The 24,453-nt window shown below is 36.2% G+C and overlaps 2 protein-coding genes and 1 non-coding gene across 5 annotated transcripts; all 3 read right to left on the bottom strand.

The window, feature by feature from the left end:
* Positions 1–327: 327 nt before the first annotated feature.
* LOC108998680 (origin of replication complex subunit 1B-like) lies at positions 328–10,696 on the bottom strand. Of its 2 annotated transcripts, XM_018975333.2 has the most exons (18): positions 9,673–10,696; positions 9,432–9,567; positions 7,598–7,750; positions 7,327–7,467; positions 7,089–7,240; positions 6,906–7,005; positions 6,658–6,780; positions 6,415–6,576; positions 6,245–6,302; positions 5,869–6,047; positions 5,609–5,723; positions 5,125–5,195; positions 4,504–4,599; positions 3,891–3,967; positions 2,307–2,390; positions 1,227–1,326; positions 930–1,061; positions 329–575 (listed from the first exon to the last, which is right to left on the bottom strand). In XM_018975333.2, exons 1-16 carry the CDS (start codon positions 10,587–10,589, stop codon positions 1,263–1,265), a joined length of 2,628 nt encoding a protein of 875 aa, XP_018830878.1. In that variant the 5' UTR covers positions 10,590–10,696; the 3' UTR covers positions 329–575; positions 930–1,061; positions 1,227–1,262. The 2 variants fall into 2 exon arrangements, with proteins under 2 accessions (XP_018830877.1, XP_018830878.1); XM_018975332.2 differs by having other exon boundaries at positions 328–575; positions 930–1,326.
* LOC118344640 lies at positions 7,613–7,690 on the bottom strand. The gene has a single exon (XR_004798419.1). It is a non-coding gene; the product is annotated as a small nucleolar RNA snoR28 (small nucleolar RNA).
* Positions 10,697–17,659: 6,963 nt separating the features above from the next.
* LOC108998675 (aldehyde dehydrogenase family 3 member F1-like) lies at positions 17,660–22,023 on the bottom strand. Of its 2 annotated transcripts, none has more exons than XM_035684998.1 (10): positions 21,612–22,023; positions 21,367–21,435; positions 20,890–20,986; positions 20,593–20,799; positions 20,344–20,489; positions 19,865–19,969; positions 19,591–19,763; positions 19,296–19,386; positions 18,461–18,610; positions 17,660–18,309 (listed from the first exon to the last, which is right to left on the bottom strand). In XM_035684998.1, the coding sequence occupies exons 1-10, from the start codon at positions 21,807–21,809 to the stop codon at positions 18,049–18,051; spliced, it is 1,497 nt and encodes a 498-aa protein (XP_035540891.1). In that variant the 5' UTR covers positions 21,810–22,023; the 3' UTR covers positions 17,660–18,048. The 2 variants fall into 2 exon arrangements, with proteins under 2 accessions (XP_035540891.1, XP_035540892.1); XM_035684999.1 differs by having other exon boundaries at positions 20,365–20,489.
* Positions 22,024–24,453: the final 2,430 nt, after the last annotated feature.

Raw genomic sequence — 24,453 nt, 5'->3', positions numbered from 1 at the left:
GGTAGGGGTTCAGATGGCAAATGAAGGGTGTCAGGGGGTAAAGTCATGGTGTCAGGGAGTAGGGTGGGCTGTCAAGGGAAATGGAAAAATGAGAGTCTGTCGAGCACGCAAGGGAGGCCCTGTCCCACTACTGCAGAGGACACGTAGGAAAAACAATCAGATAAATAGGGGGTCCGGACGACTTCCAGGGGATCTCCTTCTTCAGTTCTTCTTCTTCCTCTTCGACTTCTCCTTCAACTTCGGAACATAGAGCTCTAGCGAAAGCTTTCTCTCCAGTAAATTTATATTCAGGATCAGCATTGTACAAAGAGATATGAAAGACCATAAGAGACTGTAAACAAGAATATTATAATTGATTTCTCCTCCTCAAACGCCTATAGACGTAGGCATTATGCTGAACCACGTAAACCCATGTATCTATCTTCTCTTATTTTCTCTACACATTTCACTGCAATGGATGTACACACCGACACCATCCGCACCGACACACTGTTGAGGGCTCCTAACAACACCAATCGAGACCCAAGTTGCCCCAGTGGGCTGGGAGTGGAAATGACTCTTCCTCCCCTTTCGGCCTGTTATGCAATTTTTACAACATCAACACTAATCTTAACAATTTTTTCAAATTTTTAAAAAAAACACAAAATAATTTAATTTTTTCAAATTATGAAATAAAAATTATATTCTAACAGTATTTTAATTTATAATTTTTTTATTCAACATTTTCTCTCATTTTTCAAAACTCCATAAAATATCTTAACTCAAACTATTTTACTACTATTCACGTTCTATTTCATTACTATTTACAAATTTCTCATCTCATCACAACATTCAAACAAGACCGTGGTGTTTTCTTTCAAACTTGTTCAGAAAATAATCTAATGACCAATCTATGTCCCTAGCTAGCAATCAAATCCAGATTAATTTACCTTTGGATGGTCAACATTCAACTAATGCTGTGAGGCAACATGTTTTGTAGAGAAAAAGTTGCGGATAGTGCAGATTGAATGTGTAGTCCAGAAACAGAAGTTCACCTCAGATTTTGCTCAGTTTGTCTCATACTGTTTCCAATAGGAATATAGCAATGCCTCAGAAAACAAGATACACCTTCTCCAGATAAACTTGTGTTTATTAGAATTAAGAGAAGGAAACAATGATATTGTGAGTTTCCAATCTGGAAATAACATAAATGAATAGAAGTTTAGAATAAAGTAATGAAGACCAACGCCAATTTGTTCTGTTTGTATTGCCGGAGTCTTGAATTATAGATACTTTGCCAACCAAGGAACATCCTTGCTGTCTTTCAATGCAAATGACACGTCATCACTGCACGGAACAGAATGAAATCATTCAAAATTAAATTGCTGTCCAAGTTTTGTGATGGATAAATGATCGATTTAACGAAAAAGTATAGCCGTTACACTTTTGACATCAAAACATGAGTATAAAGCATTGAATAGTATTACAAAATGTAGTAGTAGGGAATATAGTGATGCAGTAATTGTTATAATTTGTTCACCCGAGAAAAGGTTTGTTTCTTCCCACCTCTAATCTTACAAAATTGCCCAATAAATCCACAAGCCACATGCACCGTGGTGGCCAGTGCAAATTGTGCAATCCAATCATAAAAAATAAATCTAGGAGGTTGACGAATTTCCAGGATTGGGCAGGATCCTGCGTCGGTCTAGTTTGGGTACTAAGCTATTCTTAGGTATTCTACAAAGGAAAATGCTAAACGTACTTAAGAAAAACCTATAACAAATTTACTTCTTAACATGTCAGTTATTGATATGTTGAAAATTATAAAATTTAAATTTCAAAAGAAAATTAACAAAATGAATCTTGTAAGTAAAAGTGTAAAGAAAACTGTAAGTATATATAGCACTACTCTTCTAAAAATACCTTACTACTATTTATTATTTTATTATTACTTTTTATCTATTTTTTACTATTATTTAATATTTTATCATTACTTTTTTATTATTTTTTTATTATTATTCATAGAATATCTCACTATTTAAACGTAACCTGGAAAAGAAATTACTTTCTAATATATATGCAGTATTTAGAGGACCGATTGAGGTTATACTTCAGTAAATGAATGTGTACAATCTGAATAGAATATATTTCCAACTGACATCCCCTACTCTAGTGGAATATCCAAAATGCCGAGAAAATGAGGCTTCAGTGTAGAGCACAGATGGAAGACCCTTCCTTTCATGTTCGTATAACTAGATACATTAATTAAAATTTTCCAGGTCACTAATTCCAATCAGTTTTAGCTGAGGGCTTGATAGACAACTGACCTTGGAAAATTGAGCTGCAGCTTTTGGAGTCTATGCTTAGCACCAGATTCACATAAAATAATTCTGCACTCACCTAGCTTACAGCTGCCCAAAAAATAGACCAAGAATTTCAGCTTCTCAACTCAACATGGAATAAATTAACATCAATGCTGCTAATGAACACCGTTTCATTCTATAGATTTTAAGGGTCCATTGAAGCAAAAGTAGTACCATTTTGTTATCACAGCATATAAGCAAAATGACATAATAAAATGGAAATCCATTTTAGATCCAGATGCACCTAAACAAATCGATAATAAGAAACCTATAAAGGGACCATCCCTAAAATTTCTTTTTTATTGGCACCCGGGTGTTCAAGAACAGCGTCCCGACTAATCCCGAGGGTGCACAAGCCTTTGACAATGAATTTTCCGCAAGTACACATTGAGTAATTTAAGGAAAAAATCTCTCAATCCAAAGGCACTTAAAAATCGTTTGCATCCAAGTATATTTGAATCTCAAACTTGGAGGAATATAGTCCCAAGCTCAAGGCCTTTACCACTTGAGCCAACCCCTAAGGATTAAGGAGCTATCCCCAAAATGGCCAGGAAATACTCAGGAATGCAAAGTGAAGCACCAGGATTATTGTTTTTGAAAAAGCTGATATCAAATATGTATGCGAGACAACATAAAGCAATACAAAGGGATTCACAGATTAACGTGGCACTGACGTGCAAGTGTGTGTGCTGTGGTTTCCATACTCCCTTAAGCACTTTGAATTATGAGAGCTACCAGAAATACAAAAGGGACTCACACATTGATGTGGTACAGTACCACGTCAGTTTAAGTTTTTTTTTTTTTTTTTTTTTTCCATTTTCCCCCTCCCCAGCGCCCTTCCCCTCCTCCCCGCTCCCTTTCCCAAACCCCCGAGACCCCCCATTCGTGTGCCAGCGCCGCCGGTACTTCCCGTGACACCGACTTTGCTGCACCGCCAGCCATCTTCTTCATCCCTCACCGACATCGTCGCCCCTCACCAGAAGGCATCTCTCTCTCTCTGTGGCAGGACATGACTCCTTTGCCCCTCACCGGCAGGTACACATCTATCTCATCTCTCTCTCTCTCTATGGCAGGACAAAGAAGTCGTCATCGTCGCCCTGCCATTCACCAACGTCTTTGCCCCTCACCGGCAGGTACACCTCTCTCTCTCTCTCTCTCTCTCTGGGCTCAGGTCTGGGGAGGTTTGGGAAAGGGAGAGGGAGGGGGGACTCAGTCAAGCAGGGCGTGGGGAGAATGGGAAAAAAAATTTGATGATGTGGTGCTATGCCACGTCTTGTGGAAATTTTTTTTAGAATAAATCTTCTTCACACACTACTGTGTGAAGAAGTCCCAGCACACCTAACGTGCTGGGGTGAAAAAAAAAAAAAAAAAATTATGAAGGGTGTGCTGCGGCTTCCGGCTGATGCGCAGCACAGCCCTTTTATGGAATCGTTTATCTCTAATAGTTTTCTTGAATTATATGTCAGAGTAGTAATGAGGTTAAGACTACAACACAAATGTTTTCTCCCAATGTCTTTTGAAAGAGAACAATAGTATAACATGACTTACCCAACTTTCAAGAGTGTGTCATATCCAGGGAATGCTTCTCCATTGCTTGTACAGAGACATGATACAGTCATTGCCAACTGCAAGAGAGATAAAACCTCATTACAGATATACACACACATATACTAACCCAAAACTTCCTGCTCAGTGAAAAGTTTCCACATTCCCAGCTGGTTATCCAGTGAACTAAAATCATGCTTATTCTGTATCTAATCGTGCTTTTCAGGGATTACCTGCCGAGCTACTCACTTAAAGATCTTAATTTTTGCAGAGTTCCCTAATTTGTCAATCATGCAAGGACAACGCAAAATTCAGTATATATAAAACCCCCAGATATTCAACAACAGATTCCTGTACCCGCTTTGTGTAAAAAATACTAGATTAAGTCCTTGGCATCTACCACTGGTCTCGTATTCATCCGTGAGTACCAGATATTCAACTGATACAAAAAGAAATAAAAAAACATTCTCCAAGGTCTCCACTAGTCAGAGCAAGCTTAATTAGTCAAAATGTTTTTGCTTTGAAATTATACACCGTCAAATGACAAAGATGCAAAGAAATCTATAAGATCATCAAATCAGGAATGAAGAACAGAGAGATAAAGTGAGAAGTTGACCTTTTCAAAGGTAGTTTCGCCCATTCCTGTTTTATAAAGCTCATGCACCAAAGCTGTCAAAAAAATTTTACTCAGTTTGGAACTACTCTTCATTACCTGAAAAATAAAACATTGTGAAGGTAGTTACTAGAAGGTCAAAGGTGGTTGTCAATCTGCAAGAAGTAGAATATAAATGAAAAAATATTCTTGTAACCCCAATAGAAATAGTAAGTTCCAAAACTAGCAATTGAATCCTGTTTGTGCACAGATGTGGCAGAAAAGGCATGCAAACAGAAAATGGTTATTTAATTATTTGTGCCATGTACTAGTTTTGATCCTTCAGGAGTAGCTGTTTTGCTGTAACAGTTCTTAAAGAAATCTCAAAAGAAAACAGCTTCTCCCCTCAGCACGCTAAACTTGAGATGGTCTGTCCATCCACATCTAATTTGTCTCATTCCATATTAAGATTAATATATACATATATATATATATATATATATCTCACAACTTTACATGCCTCATTTGGCAACTTTGGTATCTTCCAACATGTCATTTAGCATTTAACTTAATGGAGTGTATTTGTGAACCAAAAATAAAACACCATTCATTATTCTCAGCATATAAACCAAATGTGAAACTCACCTGAATATGAGGAGCCTGGAACATCTCCTGGATAGCTGCTTCAACCTCAGCCATGCCAACGAGTGATTTTCCTTGAAAGCAGAGATGTATTAAATATAATTAGTGAGAAAACAAGCAAAACCTACTTCTCATGGTGCAATGGCTTTACTTTAAAGCCCCTAAAGCTGGCCAGGTTTGATTCTGCCCTGTGGGTCAGGAAAGGATCAGGCACACCTTTCTTCACACAGGTTTACCGGTCAAGTGGACATGGAACATCACAACATCTTGATAAAGAAAAAATACAATTGACAAAGAAAAATCATGGAGTATCTATTTTCCCATTGTAATGTCAACATTCAATGAACAAATGTGTTAAAGCATTTTACATGCGCATGAGCATGCATGAGCACAATGGACCCAGGAAAATATTTTAATAAACAACCAAAACTCAACTAAGTTTGGGGGGATAATCCTCCGCGTGCAAACAAAGCAGAAGTCCAAATACCTGAAGAAATGGAATTATTAGTTGAGATTAAGTTCTTGATATGATAATCTTTTATTTCTGCTGCACGCCTGCATATCTCCAGAGCACGACGCGCATCTCCTGAAATTGCTGCAACCTGAATATAAGTACGGAATGTTAAATTTGAGTACAAAAGATATATATCCACTGAGTTTTTATCATGTGCGACCAATTTAGCAGAGGAGAAATTAAAGAAAACAATAATCAAGTTTCAGTTATAAAACAAAGAGCAAAACACTGACCTTTCTTGATGCAAATTCTATAGCTTGTTTTTCAAATGCATCAATACCCTTAAGGCGACTGGAAATAATTTCTTGAAGCTGCTGATGGTTATAGGGGCCAAAGCAAAGCCTTTGGATACCCATACGGCTTGAAATACGAGGAAGCAACTTTTCAGGAAGATCCATGGTATTTGCTATCCCTGATTTTATATCCATACAAAGAAATAACATTGCAGCCATCAGCATCATCATCATCATTGTCCTTAATATCTTATTTTTCATTTTCTGACTTAAACTTTCTTGATGCCTCGTGCAATAGAAAATATCATTATTTTTGCTAGTTTTATAAGAATAGATCATTAAGCTGGAAGGATCCTTAATTAACATAAAACCATACCTATCACAATCAATTTGGAATGTGGTTTAGTAGGCCAATCAAGGATGTTGTATAAAACCTGTGACATAAAAGGTTATGGATATTTCACATTCTATAGTTGATCTAATATCTAAAATAAAATAACTAAGTTATGATTGAAAAATTTTCAAATCACAAAATAAACAAGTTACCGACTGATTTCTGGTTACAAGAAGATCAAGTTCATCAATGAGCAGAATACAAGGTCGGTCATCTTCTTTTCCAATTTTCTTTCCATCCGAAAATCGTTCATTGAGCGACTGGAGAGCCTTTTTCCAACTGACTCTGTGCCCACTCAACGCTTCATATATAACCTGAAAGAAAATAAAGTACACTATATAGCAACTTGAGAATGCAATCTCAAAAAGAAAACAGGGCCCATTGTTTATATTTACCCTGTATATAGTCTCTGGGGATGGCAGCTTTAGACCATTAATATCCACAAAACAGTAGGGTCTCACACTTCCTGCATCAACTTCGGACCTCAAACTCCTCATTACTGCTAATACACTCATTGTCTGCAGTTTTATGATGATAATACTATCAAATAAATAAAACTTGCTTATGCTGGAGAAAATTAAAAGAATCTGAAGCAAGTATCAGGCAACAGAGTTCTGTTTTACTCATTATAGCTAGAGCCAACCTTGCCAGTTCCAGGAACACCATGAATGTAGAGGCAACGTCCCAAACATTGATCATCACAGATAGCACCTTTAATGAATGTAGTTATCTCCTCCATTTCTCTGAAAAAACATGTGTCCTTCATTGGAAAGTAAGAACAAATTCAACATCAAAGAAAGCCTATGACATCTCAATTTTCACATACTTGTTCCGGCAAGGTAGAGATTTGGGCAATGATGCCAACAAAAGTGTTGCCTTTGCTCGTTCAAGTTCAGTCTGCTTGTGGCATCTTACATGCTCTGGGATTTTCTTGGTCCCTATCTTTTGAAGCCCAAAGAATTGGCCCTTCCTCGAGTTCTGTATTAATTACAGAGTACTTTAATTTTGAATAAACAAAAACTAGCTAAAAAGACACAAGTTCACAATAAAGAATACTGTCATACTGCAGCCAACACGTGAGGCGGGGATAGTTTGTTTAGTAAATTCTTTAAGTTCTCCTCTTCATATTCAATGTCTTCATCAGTACCAGAATCTGAATCTTTGCACAGTTTCCAATCTTCATCACTGTCAGCTTCTTCGCCATCCTACCAAATAACAGTAAGCCCATAAACGTTTTTTCCAGATAAGTGCAGTAAGCCATAAATTTTAAATTCTAATCCAATTTTGTTATCATAACAGACCCCAAATGCTGCCTCTATCATCTGAAATGCTTACCTCGTCACCATTATCAATATCAGCAAGACACTTGAAACTGTGCCAATGAATGTTGTATTCATATTCACATAGGAAAACATCATCCCCTTCATTATTGGCCTTGGCATATTCTTTAGGATTCATGATAGAGCACTGTCTAAGAATAGATTCCATCTGCAGTAATGTGCATAAGCATTATTACGAGTGTAAGGATAATAAGCAAGAAAGAATAGAAACTTGTGCTTATAACTATCATTAAAAGCTACTTCACGAAACTAGGAGGATTTTCACGTTCACGCTACTTCCAAACTTTAAGAGCCAAACAAACTATTTAACAAATTGGTCAGAGAAATTTTAAAAATAAGTGGTAATTTAGGTTCAGAAATTAGTACGATGCCCTACTTTTAACTGCTTATAGGGGCAAATTCAACTGTGCTAATGGGAACATTGGTGTTTGCTCATATTGGCTAGTTCGCAGTGATTATTTTATAAGTATGCTATCTCGTTTTATTAAAATATTGTTAGGGCACAACATAGGAGGGATGCCTAGTTTAAGGGGAGAGGAACAAGAACTCAGACTCTGCAAAAGAGAAGCTCCTTCCAAATACTTCACATTATGAAAAAAGAGTCATCCTCCATACATCCGCACTCAAGTTGCCTCTCGGTTTACCTCCCCAAGCCATCATTAACTCCACCAACCGTTCAGGTAGCACCTAATTCAAACCCAAAAGGGTGGAAGATTGAGACCCACCATGTCTTTGCCACTTCACAGTGAAGCAATAGATGGTCAATGGTTTTTAAACTCTTCTTGCACATACTTTTTTTTATAAGTAAACAACTCTTCTTGCACATACAAAATCAATCTGTCACCATTATGTGTCCCCTCCTCAAATTATCATCAAGATCTTCCTTAGACCCGTCATCCGAACAAACAAGGATACCGTGAAGGACTACAGTGTTGCAGATGTGAATTTGATAGAATTATTTGATCTAAAGCTGCCTTCTGCTGGAAGGGATCCACCCCATTTTATCCTCTTGGTTTCTTTCATCCTAAATGGTAGAGAATATTAAGAAGCAGAGAAACCAAACCATTTCCTATCCTACACTGATGTGGATTGCCACTAATGTCTCCTTGCAAGAAGAGATTCTAATCAATTGGCAGTACCAACCTTCAAGGCCTGATCCCCCCCAGTAGTACTCACTCAACACAATCAGTTTCTTAAACCCCAAAGAGTTGTAGGAAATCGGAGCACATATTGTTGGACAACTAACTAGATGGCACTTAGGCTCATCCTCCACACAATTCCAAAAAGTCACTTTGAAGCTTCTCAATACACTTTGCCACACCTGGTCAGAAATGCTTTGTTAAACTAGATAATTTGAACTTGCTTTAGGAGGTACGAATACTTCAGTTGTCCAACATTTCTCTTTTGTTTGCTGAACCTTCTATAATGGCCAGATGTCAGTGACTCTGTGTCATTATATTTAAATGCATACAATTCACATCCACATCCATTCGCACCCATGATGATAGTTAAATCCATCACTCTCTCTTTTTCTTATTCTTTTATTTTCTCTTAAATTTATATGTTTCTAGGCATTATCTCACTCATTTGTTTCCAAATACGGAAATGAGATTCCCACCTCAAATAAATGACTGAGGAAAGCATTTACCATATTATAGAATAGGTGTAGAATTGTATGTGTATCAAATACACACACAAATTACTTTGGTGCATGAATAATGTGTACCACATCACAGAGCGTTTTCCCAAACAGAATGCTAGGCAGTTTAAAGAATCCCAACCATGGTAGTATTTTTATTAAATAATCAAGATAAAATATCGTCTACCACCTCAATGTCAGCAAAATCATTCGTCCGATAAAGCTCCCTCCTCAAATTATGAGGTTGTCTTCCAGCTGCAGTCTCTTCCGGGATCATATACCAACGCACCTGGCAACAAAAGCTACCATCCACTTCTTTCCATATGCTGTGAACCTCCAACCAATAAGTCATCAAATCCACACATGTTACCAGTTTACAACTAGAGCAAAATTATAAATTCACATCTTTCAACTTAGAAAAAGGTTACTACCTCTCTATACGGGCAGCCCACAAATCACTCGAAAGCAGCTTCTCTCTCATTGTTCTCACCCGCTTCTTCCCCTCTGGCGGTACTGGCATCTCAACGTCTTTGCCCGATTTGCGAGCCCTGCAAAACCCGCATGTCCAATCCCCTTCGGGCACCTCCTTCAATGGTGGCTTCAAGCACTTCAAATGAAACCCACCTAAACAATCATCGCACTCAATCATCACAGCTCTGCCGGTCTTAAAGCACACCCTACACTCTTCCATTTCCGGCTCCTCATCATCCGAGTTTGCTCCCTCCCTCCTCTTTACGTACACATCATCCCCCACCTCAAATTCGCCCCCATCATACACCACTTTCTTATAATACACCCGCCTCTTGGCCCTCCTCCGTGGCGGTACCGAGTCGCTCTTCTTCTCGGACTTCAAAGAAGCCATTGCTCTCGTGACCACCTCCCTCTCGCCCCCCCTCTTCCTCTTCCTCCTCGTCGACTCCGACTGGTCTGGTGACACCGGCGAGAACGATATCTCAACTTGGACGAAATCTCCACCATCTTTGAGTCTCGATTTTCCACTCCTTTTCGCGGATGTCGGTGCTTTAACCAAGTTCGCATTTCTGGGGGAATATGCACCCAGTTCTTCGGCTTTATTGATCGGTTCCCGGGACGTTGGAACAGATCTGTCCGCGATGTTGTTAACATTTATTGGGGTTCTTGCGGAGTCTTCATTGGAAATTTCAGTACGTTTGATGAGTTTGTGGGGAGTGTTCGGACTGAAATGTAGAGAGGTTCGCCGGGTGGATCTGCGAGGGGATAGGTTTCGCGGGGTCACAGGGGTGAGAGAAGGTGAGGGTTTGGAGTTGAATTGGGATTGGAGTTTAGAGTTTCTCGGGGAACGGAGGGGTTTCTTTGGGGTCTCCGCCATGGATGTGCAGAAGAGTGCAGTGGAGGTGGGTGTCGAGGTGATGGTGCTAGGGTTTGAGAGAGGGAGAGTTTTCTAGAGAGAGAAGGTTGGCGGGAAATGTTCCCTCCCATTTTCGGGACCTTTTGAACGTGGAAATTGGAATGAACCGTTGTGTGCATGCGGAATCAAATCCACATATTTTTATTTTTCCTTTTCTTTGTGTTTTTATTTTTTCCCTTTTTAGGATTCCAATTTGCTTATTAGAAGTAATGATTGTATTTGTTAGACCAATTGTATATCTAAAGATAAGTAGTAAGACGTGTAAAATTCGCACTCTTTTTTAAAAAGAATTGAGTTTATCATTAAAATTTAATTTTTTTTTAAGTAGATTTCGTATTTATCTACTTTTTTAAAAAAGAAATATATATGACTTGCTTGAGTACAAATATTATTTCTCCATAAATTTTGCAATGTACCAACAATTTATCTATTCTTTCTCTATATTATATAAATTTTATTTTTAATTTATATTGAAAACTAAAAAGTACATTATTTTCTTCTAACTACTAATAAATTTGTAATAACTCCGTATCTTTCAATATTTGCAATGTCCCCTCATATGTTAATATGATTGTGCCGTGTCTATCCACAATGAAAATAAGAATAAAAATAAAAAAAATTACTTGGAGGGTCTAAAATTAAAATTCAGAGTCCTCTTCTTCTCTGAAAAGCAAGATTTGGGTCTCTTTGGTTTGGCAAATACGTGAAGTCTCTCAGACCTTGTCTGTAGAGTGGTAGTATGGCTGATGGTGAATTATCTACTCTTTGGGAAGGTTTAAGCCTCATTGAGGAGGAAGAGCATGTTATTAATCTATCAGAAAGTGTTATTCAAGCTTTAGAAAATAGAGGGAAGCAATGCCTATTGGTAATGATCATATCAGACAAAGGAATGAACAAAGAAGGTTTTCGATCCACAATGTCTCAAGTGTGGAAACTTGAAGGCTGGATTATTTTTAAAGAGATTGGAGAGAATCGATTTCTTATGGAGTTTTAAAAGGTGGAGGACAAAAAAGAGATCATGGTTGGTAGGCTTTGATCCTTTGATCATTCTCTAGTTGCTCTACAAGATTTCAAAGGCAACAATGCACCATAAGATATTGCTTTCTTCCAAGAACATTTTTTGGTGTAGTTTCATAACTTGTCTTTAACAAGCATGTCTAAGGAAGTTGGAGAACAGACTGGATCTGCAGTAGGACAGGTTCTTAAAGTAGATGTTGACAAGGTATGGGTTGGGGTAAATTTCCAAGAGTCAGAATTACTATTGATATTACCAAACATCTAGCACGAGGAAGATGGTTAGATATTGAATCACCTTTATTTGTCCCTTCTAATGTTCCTGTCTCCAAAGATGGTACAAATGCCAATAGCACAGTCAGCATTGTAAAGTACACTCTTGCTAATGCTTGTGCTAACGAGATCACCAAGAAAAGCAGATGGAAAAGAAGGGCTTGAGCTTTATCTCTAAATACAAATGATGGTTCATTGACTAAGTAGTGGTGAGTAAAAAAAGAGAACATGAAGTGGTAGAGGAGAAGCTTCTGGTTGCTCCAAGTGTCAAGAAGCAGAAGAACAAGCTCATACCTGCAAGAAGCAAAATTCAGGACTCAATGGTGGATGTTGTTAAGCAACTCCACCAACAATAATGACTTGCTTAAACTGGAAGTGTCGAGGGTTTGGGAACCCTCAAACAATTCAAGAACTTCACCATTTGGTGAATACTAAGGGTCCAAATTTTGTTTTCCTTGTTGAGACTAAATGCAAGAGATGGAAAACAGAAAAAGTAAGGAATCAATTGGGTTTTAATAGAAGTTTTGATGTGGACAGTTTAGGGAGAAGTGGTGGATTAGCTTTCTTTTGGAAGGACCAGGATGACGTAAATATAGAATCTTATACTCAAAGTCACATATGAGAGTAACCCAGCTAGACACGAGCAATACATGGATTATGACAGCTTTTATGAGAGTCTCCTGATTGCCAAAAGAACAGATAGCTGGAAATTACAGAAAGCTCTAAAACCAACTGTTAATTTGTCCTGGCTTTGTACATGTGATTTTAATGAGATTCTCAATCAACATGAAAAGTTTGGAGCTGCACTAAGGCTTTTATAAACAGATGGAAGAATCCAAAGAGGTGATTGTGGAATATGATCTTAGTGACCTGGGTTATCATGGCTCCAAGCTCACTTGGAGTAACAATCGGGAAGGAATGGATTTCATTAAGGAAATATTGGATCGAACTTTTGGAAATTCAAAGTGGTATAACCATTTCAATAATACTAGAGTTCACACTCTTACTGCTAATACCTCAGATCATAGCCTTATTCTCATTGAGATGGGGAACCTGATGCAACAAGACAGAAGTTGAAGATGCATTTTTGATATAAAGCAAAATGGACTAATAGAGAAGACTGTAATGAAGTAGTGAGGAAAGCATGGACTTATAATTCCCCTTCCTTGAATAATCTCACAGAGACTTCTAAAAGGCTGATCAGATGTAAAACATTATTGGAAAGATGGAGCATGGAATCCTTTAGAAACCAAAAAGAGACAATCAACACAAAGCTATCTATACTAAAAAATCTTCAGGAGGACAATCAAGGAAGTCATAGAGAATAGAACAACTAATTTAAAAAGAAAATGGATGACTTAGTAGATCTGGAATGGAAGCAGACGGCCAAGCAGAAATGGTTAAATGAGGGGGGCAGGAACACTAGATTTTTTTTCATATGTGTGCTAATCAAAGGAGGAAGACCAATATGATTAAGAGCATTACGATGGTGAAGGAAATTTTGCCAAAAACTCATGAGGAGATCAGTGAGACGTTCTAAGCCTTCTTCCAATATTTATTTACCACTTCTCATCTAACTAGAATTGATGTCTGTTTGCATTCCATTCCTTAGAGGCTTCTGTTATAACTAATATAAATTCAAGACTCCTCCAAGATATTAGTGATAATGAGATTGAAGAGGCTTTCTTTCAAATGAATGGATTGAGCTCACCTGGACCTGATGGATTTCCAGCAGCTTTCTACCAGAATCATTGGAAAACAATAGGGAAAGGGGTGTGTGCAGCTGCGTCTGAGCTTTTAGAACTGATTCCTGGGCAGCTGAATTAAATGGCACATATATTGTTTTGATCCCCAAGGTTTCCAAACCTACCAAAGTTTCAGAATTCAGGCCCATAAGTCTCTGTAATGTGCAGTACAAGATAATTGTTAAAGTACTAGCAAACAGACTGAAAGGCATACTATCATCAATAATCTCTCATACTCAAAGTGTTCCAGGCAGACTGATTTATGACAATGTAATTGTTGCATATGAGTTCATTCATACAATGAGGTGCAAACTTAGTGGAATGAATGGTTTTATGGCCCTCAAGCTAGGCATGAGCAAAACTTATGATAGAATAGAATGGTCATCCTTGAAACTGTAATGGAGAAAATGGACTTTGCAAGTAGATAGATTGAACTTATCATGAGATGTGTTTCAACATTTTGATATTCTTTGCTCATCAATGGAAGTCCTCACAAGAAGTTTAAACCATCTAGAGGTATTAGACAGGGTGATCCTCTCTCACCTTATCTTTTCATTCTTTACTCTAAAACCCTTAGTAACTTGCTTAACCAAGCTGAAGATGCAGGTCATGTAACTGGAATTCCACTAGCTTGAGGGCAGATCCACATCAATCACAATTTTTTTAGCAGATGATAGTTTGGTTTTCAGCCAAACCAACCCACTTGAGTGGAGTAGATTGCTAAGATTATTGGGATTACTGGACACCTATGAGATGGCTTCTAGCCAAAGACTTAAGAAGGAGAAAACATCCATCTTCTTTAGCAAAAATACCAAGACAGTTACAAAGGATGTTATCACTAGCATTGCTGGAGTCAAAGCTACACAATCCTATGAAAAATATATCGGCCTTCCAGGAATGGTGGACAGATCTCAAGGTGGATCTTTCAGCAATATTGGTTTCAGATTAGCAATTGGAAGATGACGCTACTGATCCAAGCAATCCTCACTTATTGTATGTGGGTCTTTAAGATTCCCAAGTCTATATTGTTGGAAATCAATAGGCTCATGCAGGGTTATTGGTGGGGACATAAAGAAAAACAAAGGAGGATACACTAAATCTCATGGAATCAGATGGGTAAAAGGAAAGCAGTGGGGGGCCTTGGATTAGAGATCTAGAGCACTTTAATCTAACTATGTTTGCCAAACAAAATTGAAGAGAGTGATGCAGAATCCTACCTTTCTTGCTGCTCAAGTACTGGCTCTAAAGTATTTCCCAGGAGGGGATTTTATGCATGCAAAGTTAAGCAAGAATCCATCTTACTTATGGAGAATCATCATAGAATCTAAATCTCTTGTTGAAGAAGGACTAATGTGGAAAGTTGGAAATGGAGAGTCCATCAAGATCTGGTCTAATAAATGAGTTCCTAAACCCACATCTTTCAAAGTTCAAAGCAAGGTTTCTATACTTCCAGAAGATGCCAAGGTAGCTGATCTTATAAATCATGACACTAAATAGTGGAATGTGCAGCTGATTAAAGAAGTATTCTCGAGTGAAGAGGCTGATATCATTTGCAAAGTGCCAATAAGTCCTTGTGGCAGTGATGACAAACAAATTTGGAGATGCACAAAAAAGGAATGTTCACTGTCAAATCTGCCTATCACTTGCAAGTAGAGCTAGCAGAAAAGGACTAGGGCCAGTCATCTGGTGGTTCTTCCCAAGGGAAAAATGGGCTATGTTGAAGGGTTTAGAAGTACCTAGTGCATAAAAGCTATTAATCTGGAAAACTTGTCATGATGATCTGCCTACAAAGTTCATGCTATTCAAGAGGAAGGTGATTGATAACCCAATGTGCCCAATTTGTGAACAATCAGAGGAGACAATTGAGCATGCTCTATGGACTTGTTTGTCTGCCAGGGATGTAAGGTCCCAATGTTCAAAGAAATCTCATAAGTGCAGAGTGGTCAACCAGAGTTTTAAGGATACTATGCTATTTCTAATTGAAACTCTAGATAGAGATGAACTAATGGAGTTTGCAGTGGTTATATGGAGGTTATGGAAGAGGAGAAACAAATTTGTTTTCCAAAAAGAATTCATAGATCCTCACATTCTGTTCAAATAGGTCTCTCAAATGTTGCAGAATCTCAGATCTCTTCACCAAAAGGCATAAATTCCAACTGCAATCTCTCCTATAGGTAGCTATCAATGGGAGGCACCCCCAAAGGATGTGATAAAGATAAACTGGGATGCAGTTGTTGACGAGCATAAATGCATGATTGGCATAAGAGCAGTTGCAAGGGATTGTGAATGAAAAGTGCTTGCCACAAAGGGGATGCTGTAATTGTTTTTAAGGCTATTAAGGGTATAGACCATGGGTTGGACAACAAGGGCATGATCATCTCTAATGTGCATAAAATTCTATCTCAGTTTGAAAGCTAGTCTGTTAGACATATTAAAAGAGAGACCAATAGTGTTGCTCATGCTCTAGGGAAGAATGCTTTGGCTATTTCAGATGTCATTATTGACATTGAAGAAATTCTTGAATGTATTCAAGCTCTTTTATAGAGAGTTATTAATAAAATTATATTTCTCTTAAAAAAAAGTAAATTTTACCTAAATAAAAAAAATGAAAACAAAATTAGTATTTTACGAGAATATTCCCATAATACAATTTTTTTTTTCTCGCATACTTGGTTAAGAAACAAAGAATGAAAAAAAGGAAAGAGGAACAATGAATAGAAAAATTAGATAGATGAACAATTCACTCTACATTTAACAAACTATTGTGGCTAAAATGCATTTTGGATCTTTTCATAATCCTCTCATCATAACATTTCATTAACTATTTGCATTTGGCATATGCATTTAGGGCTAAATCAGTCCGTTCGATAGTCTACTCGGTACTCTTCGATTAAATTCAAATCAAAATCGACTCATGAAAAAAAGGTTCAACCATGAAAACAAATATCCGCTCGATTAGTAAATAACACATACTTGACTAAAGTCAACTCGACTCGACTAAGGCTCATTAATGCCCGCTTGTTTATACCCGAGTCGACTCGTTATCTCAACTCGATTAAAACTTATTCATATGTTAATAAATATATACATACACCTATGTATATATACATATATATGTGTGTGTATTAGCTAATAATATAAGCATAGCACTTTTATAATAAAATATATAATATGTAATGTAATTACTTATGCCTAGATATTGAATATGCTTCATAGTTATATTTTATAATTTATACAATAATTAGTCGATAAGATTTAATAATTTCATATACTAGTACGCGGAAATTATATATGAAATAGGTATATGCTATCATATTATGTGTATGTATTAATAATTTATGTAAGCATATAGTATATTATTATTATGGATAAATATCAACTAGCTACATATTAATTATTTATAAATTTTTAAAATCTTCTAATTTCATAGAGATTGTACTTGTTAGTTGTACAAATTCAATATTATATTTTTTTATTTATCTAATTTATTAATTATTAAATCTTATTCAAAAAATAAATAAATAACTCGTGTCAAGCTCGAACTCGAGTTGGGAGTTTAGCTTACCGAGTTGAGCTCAAATAAATATTAAATAAAAATCTCGAGCTTGAGCTGGAGCTCGAATTTCTTGAGTCGAGCCAAGCTTGGCAAGCCAAAGACTGGCTTGGCTCGGCTCGGCTCAATTACAGCCCGAGATGCATCAGGAAGGGTTTACAATATGCAATATTTTTGTTTAGAATTATTTAATTAAGTGCACTCCACATGAATATTTACAATTGTGTTTATCTTTCTCCAAAATTGATGAAAAAAATATGATTGATTTGCACAAGTCCTTTTGAAGATTCTATCCTTTTTTAACTATAAGGTGTCAATAAATTCGTATTCAACCATTTTATTATGCGAATGCAAAATAAATACAAGAGGATTGGAAATAAAATGACTAGATTTGACGGATCATAATCTCTCACATTTAGATCACAAAAAGAGTAAAAAGAACTTTATTTGTAAAAACTCTTTTTATTCTAAATACCTTAATAAATATAGTCCACATCTCACTGTTTTTATTGTAAGCTCTTTAAAAACTGCTTTACAAACTGTTTTGGAGCCTTACAATCCATTCAACTTACTATATTCAAGACACATAACAACCACCCTCACAAAAAGCTTCTGCCTAATCACAGAGGGTGATAAACATATCCACAAAGCTAAGATTTCATAGCATTATTTCAGCTCAATTCAGAAATGCAACAGATGTGCACACTTTGGTCGATTAAATCGATTATACCACTGCTCAAACAAACAAGTTTATGCTTCGCTTCTTCTTCTTCTTCCCCTGCATCTTAGGATGATGAATAATAATGTATCATTGTATTTGGCAGTGAAAATATGCTTAGGTGATATAAGATCCTCGTCTAGATCGCCTCAAGCCCAGTATGACGAGGAGCAACCCAAGATAATCATATTTATAGGCGCTCTCAAGGAGCTGAAACTTGTTAGTGTTCCATGGAGGATATCTAAACCAAAAATCAGAGAGGAAGCTTCTTCTCATGACAGCCTTCTCATGGCTGAATGTGTCAAATGAGAACTTCCCATGGTACCTTCCCATCCCACTTCCCCCAACTCCTCCAAATGGCAAGGTATCAGCAGCATACTGCACATAGTCAACACAAGGCTTTAAGCTGACAAGATTATAAAAAAAGTATGAGCAATACTCAATAGAGATGTCTCATCTTGAGGCTGTTGAATTCCCTGTTTTTAAGCTAAAAAAAGTAGCTAAAGCAATTGAGTTATTGATAGCATACTTGAACAATTGCATCATTGAAAACCATGCTTCCAGATGATGTTTCAGATATCATCTTTCTCTCTAGTGATTTGTTTTTGGTGAAGCAGTATATGGCAAGCGCTTTAGGCCTTGAATTTAGGAATTGTACACTGTCTTCAATCTTCTCCAACTACAAAACCGATTAAAGAATATTTTAGTGTGCAACTTCATCTTTCACTACTATAACTACTTGGCTCTTCTTGACCTGCTCATTGATATAACATTGTATGACAGAAGATGAAAAAAAAATTTAAAAGATAATGAGAGAGAAGACAAGAGTTTAAAGTGGTTCAACTTTGAGAGCCTGCATCCATCGGGCAAAAGTCCCCAAGGCTACATCTTTATTATCTAAATAAATTCGGATGTAATGCATAGGTTCTTATTTATAAAGAAATTGTAAAGTTTTAAGACAATTAATTTCCTGATGTTTTGTTGATTATTTATAAAGAATTCAAGACTTGATTACTAGTATATCCTGGTCCGATAAGACTTGATTAAGGGCCGTGTTGTGAGTGTTCTGGTGATGAAAATAAAAAAAACACAGGTCAGATAGTTCCTTACAGGTGTTTGAATAAATTAACAAAGAAACTGTAGTTTTTTTTGGAAGAATCCAGGCTCAAGTCTAAGGGCCTCTGAATTGGAATTGGAGAGACATGAAACCATAGCTGAAGAAAGTATGTATAGAAGGTGTTTGATCCTCAAGATTCTGTTATAGATTAGGTATTTAAGATACAATGAGAGAGAAGACGAGAGTTCAAAGTAATTAGGCTGCGATGCAACAAAAACCAACAAAGAAAGACGTGTATGTATCTTACAGTAATTATTGGAAGGATTGGACCAAAGATTTCTTCTGTCATGATAGCTGCTTCGAGTGGGGGATTCACCAATATAGTTGGCTCTATGAACCTGCATCAAAGTTTATTAAATTGCAGAATAGAGTTATATATATAATCATTAACTTGAAAATCAGTACACTGTCAAAGGAAATTAGTCCATCAATTATCCGGGAGGATGCTATATATATATATATATATATATATATATATATAAACAGAAGAAAGCTTAAATTACATCCAGCATGGACAAAAGAGAATAGATTATGTTGTTTACAAGCTATCTTCGTCCAATGAGCCCCCAAAAACAATAGAAGCTTCAACCCTTGGGTCCTCCAGAAGATTCTTCAATCTCAAGAAGTGTTGTTTGTTTATTATCCTTGCAATACTGTGTGATTCTTTTGGGTTTTTTCCAAACATTTCATTGATCTTGACTTTCATCGACTCTACCTGAAGAGGAATATCATCATTTCAACATATTGCTGCATTGGAAACTAAGAAACCTCGAATTCCAAGATGGGCATTAGATGTATTTTCTATTACTTTCATACCAGAGCTGGTGTCGATTCCTTTTCTGCAAGAACATAATCTATTGCTATGCATGCTTGACCAGCACAGGCACCAAATTTCCCAGCAAGAATTCGCTTTACAGTAGCCTTGTGATTAACAGCACAAAAGATCAGCAAATTGTAGTTATGTATAATTTGCATATACAATAACTATTGGACACCAATAGGGATATGAAAATTAGTCCTACTACTTGCAAGTCGATCGGTGGATAACACCTTCCATATTACTGATATTGTAAGATTTGATTTGCATGAGAAATTTTAAATTAAATTTATTCACAAATCAAATCTTGTCATATTAGTGTTGTGGAGGTCGTGTCCTTGTACTAACTTGTATATATATTTTTTGCATGAAAATAGGAAGTCAATAGAGTTTCAACTAAGAAACCAACAATGTGAATTTTTTTTTTTTTTTATATATATATATATATAAAAAAAAAAAAAGGAGTGGTTTAACTTACATAAACCAAGCTTGAATTTACCTTTCTGTCCCAAGAACTAGAAAGAGAATCAACAACAGCAGGGCATTTTCCACCCAACTCCAAAGTAACAGGAGTCAGATGCTTAGCAGCCTCAGACATGACAAGCCGTCCAATGCGTGCACTTCCTGGCATTACTTTTGTCATTTAGTTCTGTTTTATTCTTCTTGTTTTAAAAACCAAAATGAATCAAAGAAATATGAGAGATCAGTACTTCATACTATGTTTTACCTGTAAAGAAGATTTTGTCCCATTTCTGCAGTAGCAGTTTTTCACCAATGGCTTGTCCACCTTGGAAAACCTTGATAGCCCTATTGTCCACGTAGGCAGGGATGGTATTTGCTAGAAAAGAAGCGCATGCAGGAGCCAACTCCGAGGGCTTCAGAACCACTGTGTTTCCAGCAGCTATTGCCCCAATCAGTGGTTCCAGCGACAGTCCTGCATTTGGTATCATAATGTGGCTGAATAAGAGCACTCATGATAGGAGGGTTTAATTATTTTTGTTGTTCTAGGAAGTAATTCACTCACCAAAGGGAAAATTCCAAGATGAAAAAACAAGGACTAGGCCAAGCGGCTCGGGAACAATATTTGCAGTTGTGAGCAAAGCAATTTGTGGCAGTTTAGCCTGTCAACGATATTGTAATAGCAAACGAATATCACTATTGCTTCTTGAATATCACTGTTACATCTGTAAATGTTGTAGAGCTATTTCATATATTATCTCTCTCCCGCTCGAGACTTTCAGGTAGAGACAATAACTCCAAGCAATATCGAATCGTTAATGGGACATTGTAAATTATTCTTCTGGGTTCCATATAAAATAAAAGTATGATCTAAACATTTTCTTCTTGAATCCCAGTAAATTATTGATCTTTTGGGTTTCATTGTGATGATCACGTAATAAACATACAAGTTGGTTCTTCTACTGTTCTCCTTCATCTTTCCCATAGCCATGGAAACATACTCCTTTAATGTCATGTAAATTAGACTGATAGATGAGCTTACCTTTCTGCTGGACATCCATTTTTTCAAAGACCCCAATGCAAAATGCAGCGACTTTGTCAGGGTTCCTATCTGCAAATGAAGGCAGTGTACACAAGAAAATCAAGATCAGATCAAATTTCTATGATCTCGTATCTCTAAAATGAACTCAATAGTCTTTTCCCCAAAACAATTCTAAATTCTAAAAATGTAAGAAATAAAACTTTAAGAAGTTGGAAACTTGTGTATTTCATGAAGAAGACATATACCTCATCTCTGAAAGCCTCAACATGATGTTTTCCCAAATCATGCATAAGAGCCTTGAAGATATCTCCCTCTTTCTCCTCAAGGAGAGTGAGCAACCCTTTGAGCTGTGAGTTCCTCCATGATGCTTCCCTAGTATTTCCATGCCTGTAATACTCCCTCATATCATCTAGATCTCTTTCCAAATCTCTCACGCCCTCCATGGTTTTAGGTGACAAGAAAAGTATACCACCTTAATTTCTTTAGCTCTGTATCCCACACTACTACTGACCCTTTAAGATCAACTAACCCTTCCCTTTGCAGTCCGCGTCATAAAAGCTGCTTTTCATGCATATTGATAACGTACGAACATGCAGTAATGATGCGGGCTCTGTGCTGATGCAGTCAGTATCAACCTTGCAAATCAAACCTGCATTATTTTAGGGATGGTGCTACAGCTCCCGCTGGACAAATAGCATGTATTTGTATGTATTTTTTTTAAGTTATTTTTTATATAAATTTTTTTAATATTTTTTAAAAATAAAATAAATTTAGAATATCATTAAAAATACTTTAATTAAGAAATAAAAAAAATATATTAAAAGATACTTTTTTAATCACGAAATAAAATAAAAAATCATAAAAAAATATTTTATATTTTACTTCGTAATTAAGAAATTATTATTTAATAATATTATGAGTTTTTTTATTTTTTAAAAATATTAAAAATTATTAAAAAAATCTATAAAAAAAAATAATTAAAAAATATACGTAACAAAATACACTAGAGCTCGAGCGGGAGCCCCCAACAGCATTTTCCTCATTTTAGATGGCTTTTTATTTTTAGAACCTCTAAGATCACATTTTTGTTTTGCACATGCTTTCACAATAACTACTTTAGATAATGCTGGTGTTTTCATATATAGTATACTTTAATCTATAAAATTGAGGTAAGGGCTTCCTGCTCCAAAAAACAAAGAAAAACAAAACATGAGTTACCAAAGTGATGTGCATGTATTGACTATTGGTCTTTGATGAGGGGCTGGGCAACAAACCTCTGTAAGTGGGGCAATGTATTGTAAATTTGTAAGGAAAGGCCTTGGCTTTGGCCTGGAGTTGAACCCCTAGGCTAGATAAGGTGTGAAGAGGTAGTTGAGAAGCAGCAGGTAGGATTTAATTACATATATATATATATATATAAATTGCTATGTATGGACCACATGGCCATAAATATGTTACCATTTTCCAATGGAAATCAAAAGAGAGTCCAAGGGCACTGTCCCCATCTCCCATCAGAATTACCTTTGCAGGAAGCAATTTAATTTTTCATAGTACAATATTATAAATATATATATATATTGGTATTTTTTTATTTAATAGTTCAAATCTGGACTCTGAAATTGATAAACTGCCACCCTTTTAATTATTCCTTTCACTTATAGTAGTAGGTGAGCAATTATTTGTTTTTTGTTTAATTTCCAATCAAGAGATTGAAGCCTAATGTCCCTTACCTTATGGACCAAGAAAAATTGGTGATTTGAATATGACGAAAATAAAATAAAATAAAAAAGGAGACGGAGAAGAAGGAAGGAGCGGAGAGAAATTATGAAGGCTACATCTTTTCCATTCTCAAGTATACTAAATACAAGATATAGATCTCTATTTATAAGAAAGGAAGCTAAGTTAAATAAAAAAAAGTATTATAATCTAAGTAATATACATTAGTATTCTAATCAACTTTGATTTGATTTGATAATTATGAAAATCATATCAAAATAATATTAATTTGATATTATCTCTAACATAATCATCTTAACTTTTACATCTCAAATGAACGAATAATTTAAAGAGAAATTCTATTTACAATCTTCAAGTGAGGACTGCGTGTACAAACTCATTGATATATTTTATTAAATAAAAATTATTGTAATTTGAGAAGAATATTATTATAATTTTAAAAAGTTTTTAAAGACAAAATTATTCAGGCTTGCATGAACAATCCCCAATGTACGGAGCATTACTATAATCTAAAACTTTATGGTTCAAATTGGAAAATATTCCCAACTACTCTAATGATTTGAAGATTTAATGGTAAGAAAATTGCTCTCTTGAACCCTATGGTTTATCTTACAATAATAATAATGAAAAAAACAAAAAAATAAAAAGAAGCCTCGTTGCATCTCCAGGGGCTACTGCTCACACGTGCAAATGGTCTCAATGTTCAAGTTTCATCACTTCATTAACTAAAAACGTTAAAGCGACACTCACTTGCCACGTCAAGATCAATCAAATGATGACATGTCATCAAAAAAATACTCTTCGTTTTAAAATATAGTTTTTTTTGAAATAGAAGTACTCATATATATTCATGAATAATGTTGGCAATCAGCCATTACAAGATCAGAAATAGAAGAACAAACAGAATCAATATCAATTCTTTCTTCATCTAGTGATACCGTAGCTCTTGCAAGTGCATGTGCAACTTGGTTGGCATTTCTCTTAACATGTTCCACCCTCCAATCAGTACCATCCAACAGTTGTATAATATCTGCTATGATTGGATTTTTACTATAATCAAGCTCCCTACGGTTATGAATTGCAGACACAACATTTGAAGAATCTCCTTCAAACAAGCACTTAATCAGTTCGAGACCCTTACATAGTTTTACTGCTTCAAACAACCCCCTTACTTCAGCTATATCTGCATTGGAACAGAAAAACATAGGCTTCATTAAGCTTAATAACACAGATCCTTCCCAATCTCTAAGCACAATGCCAATTCCAATCTTATTTGCTTGATTATGCACTGCAATATCCCAGTTGATTTTTATATGCCCCTCAGTTGGTCCTTCCTATCTTATTGCAACA

The sequence above is a fragment of the Juglans regia genome, chromosome 14 (genome assembly GCF_001411555.2).
Source record: "Juglans regia cultivar Chandler chromosome 14, Walnut 2.0, whole genome shotgun sequence".
Classification (NCBI taxonomy): domain Eukaryota; kingdom Viridiplantae; phylum Streptophyta; class Magnoliopsida; order Fagales; family Juglandaceae; genus Juglans; species Juglans regia.
This window is presented reverse-complemented; position numbering and strand designations above follow the sequence as displayed.

Bases quoted from the DNA above. Each gene is read 5' to 3' on its own strand.
- LOC108998680 (XM_018975332.2), bottom strand. From the start codon at position 10,589: ATGGCGGAGACCCCAAAGAAACCCCTCCGTTCCCCGAGAAACTCTAAA. The intron at 9,568-9,672 runs GTAGTAACCTTT...GGAGGTTCACAG, and splicing joins TGGGCTGCCCGTATAGAGAG to CATATGGAAAGAAGTGGATG. The intron at 3,968-4,503 runs GTCAACTTCTCA...TCTCTCTTGCAG, and splicing joins GCGAAACTACCTTTGAAAAG to TTGGCAATGACTGTATCATG.
- LOC108998675 (XM_035684998.1), bottom strand. From the start codon at position 21,809: ATGGAGGGCGTGAGAGATTTGGAAAGAGATCTAGATGATATGAGGGAG. The intron at 19,387-19,590 runs GTAAACAACATA...ACTTTGATGCAG, and splicing joins TCATTGGACGAAGATAGCTT to GTTCATAGAGCCAACTATAT. The intron at 18,611-19,295 runs GTAAGATACATA...TCGGTTTTGTAG, and splicing joins CAATCCTTCCAATAATTACT to TTGGAGAAGATTGAAGACAG.